The sequence below is a fragment of the Rhinolophus hipposideros genome (assembly GCF_964194185.1).
Source record: "Rhinolophus hipposideros genome assembly, chromosome: 1".
Classification (NCBI taxonomy): domain Eukaryota; kingdom Metazoa; phylum Chordata; class Mammalia; order Chiroptera; family Rhinolophidae; genus Rhinolophus; species Rhinolophus hipposideros.
In genome coordinates this window covers 3,538,388-3,550,674 of record NC_138047.1, presented here as the reverse complement: position 1 = coordinate 3,550,674, position 12,287 = coordinate 3,538,388, and the positions used below count along the sequence as shown (strand labels likewise).

Here is a 12,287-nt window from a genome sequence, read left to right as displayed (position 1 = left end):
AACTGTGGCCAGGACTGAGTGGCTTTCTCAGCTGATATGATCTGAAGACAGAATTAATATTCCATGTTTTCTATGGAAGCGAGTTGTGTGACTTCCAGTATGTGGAGGAGCAATCGCTCCACTTTTTCAACAAAGTCCATGGTAAATGCAGAGGACACAAAACCACCTTTGTTCTGGGATTTATGTATTTATGCAACAGGAAAAGTCCTCGGGTTCCCGATGCTAGAACATATCTTCATCAGTGAGGGCTACGTGCTCTCTGACTGAGAAAGTGGAAGCTGCACGTCCCAAACCCAGACACAAAAGGCCCAGATTATAGGCAGATGCAGCTCACACACACACACACAGCTCACACACACACACACACACACACACACACACACACACACACGGATAATTACCATCTTAGATACATGGATTCAAAAATCTGGCGCAAACAGGAATAATCACGGAATAGGGAAGGTGCAAACTGGTGAGAATATTCTGGACACAGTATCCCATGATGGCCATGTCACACAAAAATCTTATCCGTGTTACACATGGTCGTTCCTGTCAACTTTACCCAGATTAAGATTTTTTTATTTACTTAGAGGAAAGGAAACTATCAGATTTGTCCTAACAAGATGCCCTAATCACTAGATTATTCTCACAATTATGAGTAATCATTAAATATCTTCCTCTCAAGGGTCTAAAAATTAAAATAGGACCACAAAACAAAGCAACAACCCCAACAACTTTATTAAGCAGACCATAGTTATGAAAATAAAGTATCTTACTTGATACTGCAAGCCCCTAAAATGTCCTTCACAGAACTGCGTACAGGCACACTCGGGGACACTGCAGGGTGGCCCCCACCACGCAGCAAAGTGAGCCGAAATCTTCCTGCTGCTGGAGGGTCCCGCTTTCCATTTGAAAAAATACGATATCTGTGAGACGATAAAACAAGGGTGCCTGTACCGGTAATGGCTGGTAATCAATTAGACTGTTATATCAGGTGGAAAAAATATATTATTTAGGATACAGGAAAGTAAATAGGTAAAAAAAGAAAAAGAAAGAAAAGAAAAATTACATATACCATGAAACTTGGCATCTCTTAAAAAATTCTGTGTCCTGTTTTGATCTGCCTAACTTACTGCACAAGGGTGAGTCACGTGTCGGGAAGCCGTCACCTGAAAAGCAGGTGGCAGCTGTGTCAGAAAGAGCCCAAGTGAAAGCAGATGGACGGCTGGACCCAGCGCTCGCCCCGTGGCCTGGGCAAGCTCTTGGAACACTTGCCTTCTTCTGTGAGACAAATGTCATTTTGCTCGGGTCATATAAGTGCTAAAAGGTAATACATGGGAGAAGCCTACAGCATCGCAGCCCACACAATGGGTATCAGTGAGTGGTGACCACAAACATGTTGGAGCCTCCTCCAACATGGACGAGGACAGACTTTGTTCACAGCACCAGTCATCTATTTGAAACATCTGATTTAAAGGTGAATGTTAGCACCATCTATTCCCATGGAAACGACGCCAGTTCTCTAAGAACCAGAGGGGAGCATGGGTCACGTGCATTAGATGTGGGCCAGGCCCTGCACCTGGGTGCGAGTAAAAGCACCCCCGTCCAACTGACTGCCCCTGAGTGATGGGTGGCTGCTTAAACACAAGGGTCACTGTCCTGGTCAGGCACAGGGAAGCTTTGAAAAAGGTCACTCTTTTCTGACAGAGATGCTAATGAGGTTATTCTTGGAATCTCAATTAGAATATTTTTCCCAGAAAGAACACAACCAAGAATTATCCGCACTGCCTCCTGACCAAAATGATTATGATTTCTCATAAAACCATACCAGATCCAGACTCTTGACTGGAAAGAATGCAGCCCAGAAAAGTTACCCCAAGGGGCTGCATTTCTTTATATTCCACAAGAAACACAAGAAATTCTCAGGCACAGAAATTCCGTGTTTCCCCGAAAATAAGACCTAGCCGGACCATCAGCTCTAATGCATATTTTGGAGCAAAAATAAATATAAGACCTGATATTATATATTGTATTATATTATATTAATTATATATATTACATATTATATTACATCATATCATATCATATCATATCATATTATATTACATTACATCATATAATGTAAGACCGGGCTTATATAAGACCCAATATTATATTGTATTCTATTCTATTCTATTGTATCATATTATATAAGACCCAGTCTTATATTGTATTGTATTATGTTATACTATATTATATTACATTATGGGTATATTATATTGCATTATATAGTACATTATATAAGACCTGGTCTTATATAAGGCCGGGTCTTATATTAAAATAAGACCGGGTCTTATATTAATTTTTGCTCCAAAAGACGCATTAGAGTTGATGGTCCAGCTACGTCTTATTTTGGGGGAAACACAGTACAATGCAGCATGCAATTATAAAGTTTATTTTATATATTTGTTTCAGGAAATGCTAGTGTTCCAAATATTGCGCCCCACTCCACATTCTTTCAAGAATCAATTAGCTATCACAGCTGCCCTAGGATCCCATTGATACAGTCAGCCCTGGGACCTTCTCAACCAGATCTTGAACAGCACGGCCACCCAAGGACCGCTCCACCCCCGCCATCCTCTGCCCACCTTCCTTTCCCGAGGCCTCAGCCTCGCTCTCCTGCCCGCACAGAGAGAGAACAGAGCATGGCACTTTCTGAAAGCCCCTGCTTATTTACACACTTTCTATCAAAGGTGGATTTCATCCAAAATCCTGTGTGTCAAACACCAAACAAGTCATCAAGGAAGCAAGACAAATCAAGGCTACTTCCTGCCCTGTGTCCTCATAACAGGGAATTTAAAATACCAACAGGCAACAATCCCTCACTAGTATGAGATCTGAACAGTAATGCATCACCATCTACAGAGCAAACAAAAATGAATTGTCCTTCCTTTTCACATTAATTTGTGTACAAGTAACTAATAAAAAAGTCTCAATGTCTGGACTCTGATTTTAGCAGCAAAATAACCCCAAGCACTGTTTCTCACTTGGCCACGTAAACATCATAGTCTGTGGGAGAGGGCCAGGCAACAGGAGCTAGAAGAAAAATAAAACAATAAAGCCACCAGACATAGCAGTTGTGCTTTTACTGACGGAATTGACACAGCTCTGCAACCCAACCCAGGGCAAGAGGGAACATTACAATGTATATTAGAGACACTAGTAACGAAATTTCAACCCTGGTAAATGGATACCTTATTTCCTTAGGTGTATATTAATGACTTCAGTTTAATGGAATCATGCCCTGTATTAAATAACTCCTTAAAGATTACTTTGTATTACTAAATCTCAACAGCGTTTAAGCATCCATTATATTTGCCGAAATAAATAAGAAAAGATGTTTTCAAAGCCTGATAATGCTCACTTAAGAATCTAGCATAGTACTCTTAAATAGTTATTATACGTAATTGAAGCCATAACTTCTGCGAACCATTAAGTTCACAGGGGGGTGGGGCTTAAAACTCTCTCTCTTGCCTTTATTTTAAAAGAAGAAGCTTATGAGAGTCGATAAGGAAAAGATCCCACTCACACTCACAAACCCAAAGGTGTTCAACCCAAGAGACTACCAGGGGGATCGTAAGGAAAAAGCCGCAGCACGTCCCTGGTATTTGGCGAGCGGGGGACAGGCCTCAGGCCACAAGGCCAGAGCAAGCCCCTGCCCATATGGCAGACAGGATCTGCGCAGGGCGTGGCCTGGCCTCTCAGCACTGTCCCGGCTTGCGTCATCCCACCTGTAGAGGCCCTCAGCCAGCGTCTATGTGCACACATCACCAGACATGGGGACATGACAAGAAAGGGTGTCAGCTCGGCCTCTCCCCACACACACTGATGGCTTCCTCTCCCCACATCCAGAGAAAGACATTGCAGAGTCACAGCCAGTGGACTTCTGCACTTCATTGTCAGTTAGCAGACAGAGGAGGGGACACTGCAGAAGACATGGGGCAGCTCCTCCAGCAAACCTGGAAACAACTCTGATAGGAGGGTCAAATGCAGTCCTGAGGTATGCCAGGACTAGAGCCTCTATAGGATGTCCTGCCCACATACACCTGCAGCAGGACCCAGACAGGAGGTCCTGCCCAGATATGCCAATCCTTCCCCAACTTTCCTCTGGAAAGCAGAAAGGAGCTAAAAAGAGGGGCTTCCATTGACTCAAAGACACCACCAGGAAGAAACAAGTTTTGTCTTTAAAAAAAAAAAAAAAAAAGGCACCATGGCTGTGAAACCCTCCCAGTATGCAGTAAGTGGTCAGGTAAGCCTAGTCAAAGTGCTCCCACACCCTGCCTGCGCCTTGAGGGGGCTCCTCCTCCCACTTCCTTTCTCCTAAGGCAGCTCCTACAGTCACTGTAACCCCAAATCACCCACTTAACTGGGGGCGAGGGGAGCACCAGGAGTAGGAAGTAAAGGAGCTTACCCAGCACCTGGGAGGAAAAGAGCGGAAGTGGGTGTTAAGCAGGCACGCACTGTGACATTCAGGACCACCTGACAGCTGAGGAAACTGAGGCTGGAGGGACGAGCGAGCTCAAGACGACGCAGTGAGTGGCAGGACCAGCATAGCCCTGACACACTGTCTGACGTATGAAAAGCAGGGGCCGGCCGGTGGCTCAGGCGGTTGGAGCTCCAGGCCCCTAACTGCAAAGGCTGCCGGTTCGATTCCCATGGGCCTGTGGCCTCTCAACCACAAAGTTGCCGGTTCAATTCCTCGAGTCCCGCAAGGGATGGTGAGCAGCGCCCCCTGCAACTAGCAACGGCAATTGAACCTGGAGCTGAGCTGCGCCCTCCACAACTAAGACTAAAAGGACAACAACTTGACTTAGAAAAAAGGCCTGGAAGTACACACTGTTGTTCCCCAATAAAGTCCTGTTGCCCTTCCCCAATAAAATCTTTTAAAAAAGAAAAAGAAAAGCAGAAAGAGGGCTTCTCAATGGATCAGACCTTCAGCCCAGAGAAATCTCAAGGCCCTCCCATGAATCCCAGCAAATAGGAATTAGAAAAAGACCCAAAGAGATTCGAGAAGCACAGAAGGTGGCCCACAAGCTGAAAATGTCCTTTGGTACTTAAGATCCCCAGGCACTAAATTCCAGGCCCCTCAAGCTGACGGCTCCTAGTGAACCTGTCCTTTCTGAAGCACTTAGCCACCTAAAAGACTTCATCCATTCCTCTCCCCTGACAGTACCAGGCTTTGCCATTGCTTAGAAACACCTCACACCCTTACAGGACGCCTCCTAAGCTACAGGTCAGCATACAGGTAACTGGAACACGCCCAGAACCAGCCATGCTTTAACTGCAAAGTAACAGAGCAGCTCTGTTCTACTGATAAAGATGGCCGATGCTTCCAGTAGGGCTCAGACACTAGTCTACAGTTCCATTTTCATCGCAGATAAACTGGCCTGCAAATCTATTTTGCGCAGGAAGCACGCCTTGATGCGTCCTCAGGAGACGGTCAAGGTGGGGCCATGCCATCTTCACCTTTATGGGAAGTGAATTCAAGCTTGGTGACAAAGGGGACTGGAGAGTATGCAAGGATTCAAAGTAGCTTCTCCTGTTTTTCCTGAGTGACAAAGTCAAGGAAGCAGGCTCCTTGTCCAGGCGAGGGAGTGGCTGAAGCGAATCCACAAACGTCTCTGGGGAATGTCAGACAGTTCACCGACCCAGGGCCTCTCCTCTCCCTAAAGCTTTATCTGTTTTATTAGCTCTTGGCACATGGCAAGCAACAGTCGTAAGACGCCTGGTCTGAACTCAAGCAGAATCACTCCTGTGACTTTAAGTCAAGTTTCTCTCTGCGCAGGACTGAGTGTCTAGAAGACAAGTCAGACGGGGAGGCCTCCCTCCCTCCCATGGTCATCGATCATTTCATTAGGACACGGAAACAGTTCCAACCTAATAAGCAAAAAAAGGTTTAAAACAGCAGCCCTCAAGGAAAAGTTCTGTTTTGCCTACTACTGTGTTTCCCGAAAATAAGACTAATCCCGAAAATAAGCCCTAGTATGATTTTTAATAAGACATCCCCAGAAAATAAGTCGCAATGCATCTTTTGGAGCAAAACTTAATATAAGAGCCAGTTATTTTCGGGGAAACACGGTACCCACCAGTCAGAGTCCACCATTCCTCACCGCGGGGCCAGTTTTCATCCCTGATTCTTCGTACCTGCTGTACAAAGCGCCTGAGTAAAGAACTCTCTCAATGTGTAGCTCACACAGTACAGGGAGCCCATTTTCCTACACAAGATAGCAACAGAATATTCAAAAAGTAGAATTCAAAACAGAATCCAACAGAACTTAAAAAAACTAAACAGCAACCCCTCCCCCCCAAAAAAAAGACTACTCGTTATTTTGACCTTGACAACTCAGCGTCTTCGCCTTCTCCCACTTTTGCCTCCAGGGCTTATTAAAATGAGTAACCCAAGGGTCCTGAAGAGAAAAGGGCAGTATCCACGTGCTCAGAGGGCAGGAAGCCCGTTCCTTGTCACACTGAACCTGTACCCCACCCCATACCGGCTGGGACCCCCAGTTTGCCTCTCCTCTTTGACAGCCCTATTTGTCGTCATCAGGAACAAATGGGTACGATTACTTAAGGTTTTGATCAGCACAAAGAACAGAGAGCAGTGCCTTTGTACGGCACACAAATCACAAGAGACGGAAAAGGTCGGCAAGTTTGAAAGTAGAGGTGTGCAGAGAGACTGGAGGGTAGGAAGAACCCAAACCCCTGAGAAGCAGCTGAAACCCATCACGTCACCGAGGTGCCGTTCACGTTCATCCATTGAAATGTCCCCTACTCCCAGGACAAATTCTGATGTGCCAAACCAAATTAAGTCACTGCAACTAAGGGTTTGTTGTTGTTTTTTAAGGTGCCTGAATTATTCTGAGAAGAACTAGAAATGAACTTAATAATACAACTAAGATTTGGACCGGTGAGTCAGTCCACACACATGACATCCAAATGAAGAAGAGAGACATATTCTCTGCAATTCAGAAGATGGTACAACTCACCCCTAAATCAGTGCTTTTAAAAAAATCTGCTCTAAAAAGAGACAACCATTTGGAAAAGGCGGGGGGGGGGGGGGGCGGGGGGGAGGAAGTAAAGTGACTCACAGCATCCAGCAGCTTGTAGCCTGAAACCATAACAAGAATATAAAACTCATGGGCCCAGCTCAAACAAAATAGAGTCGTTCTGGCTCTAACCTCATGAAGTTCAGACCTAAGCACGACGACAGCATTGCAAATACATATCTGTGAGCATTTGGCACAGTCTTACGGATCTGTGCCTTTAACGTGTGTGTTTACCTTCCTAGCTTCCTGGCTAACTCTGACATCTGTATTTATTCATCAAGAAAAGAACATTAAATGTAACAATTTTCATAACTCTGAAGAGCTCTCAGAATTCAAGTCCACACATTTCAAATCCTACATATGTCAATGCTGCCATTATATATATATATATGTATATATATATTTTTTTTTTTGAACACAGGTAACAACATTTTAGGTGTCATGCCGTATTCCATGTCATTCACCAGGATGCTCACAGCTCTGTGTGACAACTTTGAAAAGGATGGAACAAAGTCAGCAAATTTCAGGGCCGATGCTGTGGTGTGATTGCAGCTGCGTGGCTGGGAGCACTACAGGTAGGACCTACTACAGGTAGGACCTACTACAGGTAGGACCTGGCTGAACCTGCTGAGCACTCTCCGTCCTCATCCGTCCCCCCCAGACAACCAATATCAATGAGACTCTGGAAGGAAATACTGTTCATACATTTGTCTCCAGAGTCAACTGTTTCCTTTCAGGAGGAGAATGTACGCACAGTTGGGGTGGCTGTGTCTCTCTTACTAACTTTGGAAGGTGGGCCTAAGCTCTAAGCTCTGGGAGACCTGTTAGCTGTGTAACAACCGGGACCTCCAAGAAAAGCATGGGGGCTGGAAAGGAGGCGAGGGACAGAACATGAGTTTAGAGCTAAGTGTGTCAGTTACCTGGTACCCAAGAGCCCTGAAAATGCCACCCTCCAAAGTTACAGACCTTCCAAGGCAATCTCTTTAAGATTCTATCCTTTGGTGACTGGAATGTGCAAGATGCTTGTGCTAGTCATTTGCAATTAAAAAACCAATTATTGGTTCCTTGGCCAACACAAAGGGCTGATGTTTAAATTAGCACTCACCATCTTCCACAAGCAGTTCCACACTTGCTAAGATGTTTAGCTGGACCCTGTGATGGAACATAACTAATACTTGGAGTAATCTGGTGTATTAGCAAAACAGAGCCTCGACTAAGTAATTCCCAGAAGTTAGGAAGTGAGCAGGCAGGCATGCTGCTAACAATGGGTAAAGGATGGCATACGCTTTTTAAAAGCCATCTCTTCTGCAAACACCTGTTAATTTTCACCGGCTATAATATCACAAGGCAATTTACCTAAGTTCTACCACAGTCAGAATCCAGCCACTCCTGAAGGGGTGGGGAGAGTGCCTTCTGCAGTTGCAAATCAGGTGTGTACACAGCCCCAGGAACAAGTGTCAGTTCACAGAGAAACTTACTGCGCAATTTCAAACAACAAATTAATTTTCCGTGAGTCTGTCTTTACTGAGTAGTTTTCTGTTTCTTTTCTACTTTGCTTGGCATTTCCATTTAAAATGTTTCCTTAAGCCAAACAAACAGTGTTTATTCACTTATTAATAAAATTATTTGAGGGCCATCTTAAAGCCAAAAAGAAAGATGCACAATTCCAAAAGGCAAGCATGTAGGTGAGAGAAGGGAAGAAAAGCAGTCTAGGAAAGGGAGTGTGGGCCACTCCACCTGGCGTCCTGCAGCAGCCAGCTCACCGGCTGGCTCCCTGCCCGTCTAACACGCATTCCCAAGTATTTGAGCAGACCCACAACCCCTGGCCCACCACCAACCCTGGCGCTGCCCGTCCCCACAGGAGGGACCCTCTGCCACATTTCCCCAGAATACTTCATTCTCTGCTGACACGGCTGTTGTAGGGGAGAGAAGCTAGCTTTCCCCGGAGAAGGGAGCGCTGGGTAGTAACTGTCAATGGAAAGCAGCACAGAGGCAACTAGCAGAGCAGAGAAGTGAAACCGGAGTACTGCAGATAATGGCCCAATAAAATAAGACAATATTAGCACCTATGCCGACACCCAGTAGACAGTGCAAACCAGAACGGGGCCGCTGCCCACAAATCCAGATACGCAACCGGCAATGGCTGGCAGGCAGCATAGGAACTCGCACAGAAGAGGCCACTCTTGTTTTTTCAGTCTATAGTATGTGCGTAAAATGGAATTGTTTTTCCATTCTCATCTGTAGGAGCTCAGCACTAGAAATTCCACATAGGTTTCCACAATATTCCCGGACATGTCCATAAAATGATGAAGGCTAATTTAAAGACTCCTCTCCCTGTGAAGCCTGATTGAAGAGAAAACGGGAAAGCAATATACTTAAATAATTCAGCACAGAGTGGTTTTAACTTTTTGCTTTGAAAGTGGGTGTGCTGGGGGATTTCGTTAAGTTCAAAATGTAAAGAGACATGGAAATTTCTGATCCTACTGTTCCTTGGTTTCTCTTAGGCAATGCTGGAAAACAATGGTTCATTGAATTTAAGCCAGTAAAACTACTCTATGTGGCTACAAGACCTGATATTCCGTATGACCTTAAAGACTGACTCCATCAACGCAGCCTAGACAAAGCAAGTCACAGGAGACACAGCCAGTGGGAGCGGGGTATGGCGAGGCTGACGCTGGGCCAACAACCTTCCCGATCATTCTTCCATTTTTCCATGTTCAGGCCAGGTCTAGCAAGGTTTATGGACAAAGAAAACAATAATGTGCTTCCTGCATGCAAACACACACCCCTCTCCCTGCCCAGACACTTGGTAAGAAACTCATTCAGCCCTTTTCAAAATCTGTGCCACACAAGGTGTTCTCAGAGAATAGGGCTGATCACACATTGGTCTAAAGTGGTTTGGCCATCCACTGGGCAGCAGGAACATAGTACTCACCCTCCAAGAGCCACAGCTGGTGACAGGTGAGTGTCATCTAACAGGTGAGCGCGCCCCACGTATGCATTCAGAAGTGACCAGAAGCGACGCTCCCAGCGCAGCAAGGGGCCAGGACACATGTTCTGAGCACTATCCAATCCCAAGGCTGGAGGGGCAGGTGAGCCACTCCATGGAGTTCAGGTGACTCCCGCTTTGCCAACACTGATGGGGTGCTGACACTTGACCTGAGTCTGATGCTGACACAGCAGGAGCACTTTTTGGGAGATGGCACAACAGTGGTGCCCACAAGAAACGAGCCTGAAGGGCTGGTCAGTGCGGGAGACATCCCCTCTGCACAATGACACACTCAAAGAACTCTGCTACTCAAAGAAGGTCTGCACACTCAAAGAAGGTCTGCTAACAGACTTCACCCTGCCAGCGCACTGTCCACAGCGCTCACTTTAGCACCAGCGCAAATCTAAGTGTTGGGGGCTGGGGGATGCTGCACCCTGTATGTCCTGCCTCTGGGCCCTCACGTCTTCGGCCAGGGGAGCAGTGTCTGCTCAGCCCCTCCTCCTGCTACCCGGCTGTTTAACATTACAGAACACGGAGGCCCTGCAGAGCCCAACATGAAACAAGGAAACCATCCATGGACATCTGAAAAGGCAGCTAACACCACACACACCGCAGCACCCACGTTTATTCCCTTCTGCGCCCTGCAAGTGTTAAAAAGGAAAACATAAAGTCAGTATGGGCTCCTCCCTGCTGATGAAATTGGCACGAATGAATTTACTTCCTGGCTGCTGGCCCTCCCAAAACCGTTACACAGACACACACACACACACAAGTTTACCACGCTGCACTGCTCCAAGTAGAAATCTGAGACCAGCCAGCCCATCCCCACTTTGCCACAGCACGTTAGTGGCCTTTCCGGGGTGAGCCCGGTGAACACTAAATATATATTAAACAGTAGCATTTTGGAACTTTCATGGCTTTTTTTTTCAAGACATAGCAAAGCACGATCTAAACTTATGACAGTTGAGCACATGACCCCACCATTACGAGCAAATAAGAAACCGTACATGACACTCCATGAAATCACGGCAGCAAATCTGTCACCAATGCCAACTAGGAACGGGGGAGCGCGAGGCACGCACGGCACCTGGCCCGAGGAAGGTTGCGTCTCCCACCCTTCGCATCACAACACACACGAACAATAGTAGCATCACCTTCCCCAGCAGGACAGGCCGTTTGAGGGCCAGGACGCCTGGCACATCGGGGATCAAACCCTTATGTCCAAGGACAAGTTTCGTGTTAGCACAAGGCCGGGGAACCGCAGGCCGAGCGCCGCGGAGTCGTCCCCAGCCTGGGCCGCGGGGACAGCGCGCTGACGCGCACAAGGACACGGGCCCGCCAGGCCGGCCGCTCCACCCCGCGCCCCAGGCCCCGCCGCAGCGCAGCCGGGCGGCGACACGCCGCGGCCCGGGCGGGGGCTGCCATGCGCACCGCAGGAACCCCACGCCCGGGGGACCCCGCGCCCGCCCGCCCCGCAGCGGCCTCCCAGCGACAGCGCAGCGCGGCCCGGCCGGGCCTGTTACCTTCCGACAGCTCCAGCTCCAGCTCCGCCAGCCGCGCCCGCACCTCCAGTGGCAACGCCATGCCCTCCAGACTGCGGTCCGCCATCGCGCCGCGCCCGCCTCTTTGTTCCAGGCCGCGGCTCCGCCGCTCCTGCGCCCCGGACCCGCACCGAGCGGCGGCAACCGGCGGGCAGCGCTCCTCCTCCGGCACCTCCTCCGCGCGGCCCCGCAGGGCGGCCTCGCGCCCGCGCCCCCGCGCGCCCCCGGCCCGACGCGGTCCCGCCGCGGCTCCGCTGCTCCGCCGGGTGGTCCCCGGTGCGCGCGGCGGCGAGGGCGCGAACGGGGCGGGGTTGCGGACGGGGGCGCGCACCGGGGACGGGGCGCAGGGAGGGGGCGCGCCTGCAGCTGGGCGCAGCAGGACGGGCCCCAGGACCGAGACGTGGGGCGCGGGCGTGCGGGCGGCGCTGGGGGTGGCGGAGGCTGTGGGGCGGGAGCGCGCGCCAGGGCGGGGACACGGGGCCCGCGCAGTGCGCGCTCCCGGGGCGTGGGCGCGCGCACCGGCCCAGCGGGCCCGCCCCGCCCCGCCCAGTCCTCGCCTCCCTCTGGCTTAAGGCAAAAAATACCTGCTGGAGCCCTGGCTTAACGCAGAGGTTGAAACTTAAAATATTGTGGGTCTTCAAGGGCCGATTTTTTTTTCTGAATAATTTCTTT

The 12,287-nt window shown here is 48.7% G+C and overlaps 1 protein-coding gene across 2 annotated transcripts in view; it reads right to left on the bottom strand.

Annotated features, from left to right (window-relative positions):
- Positions 1-11,862, bottom strand: part of DIP2C (disco interacting protein 2 homolog C) — a 337,740-nt gene extending 325,878 nt beyond the window's left edge. Inside the window, exon 1 of one of the 2 annotated variants that reach the window (XM_081055544.1) lies at positions 11,598-11,862. In XM_081055544.1, the coding sequence (XP_080911670.1) occupies positions 11,598-11,682 (85 nt within the window). In that variant the 5' untranslated portion in view covers positions 11,683-11,862. The remainder of the gene's footprint in view (positions 1-11,597) is intronic. The other variant, XM_081055545.1, reaches the window with a different exon arrangement.
- Positions 11,863-12,287: the final 425 nt, after the last annotated feature.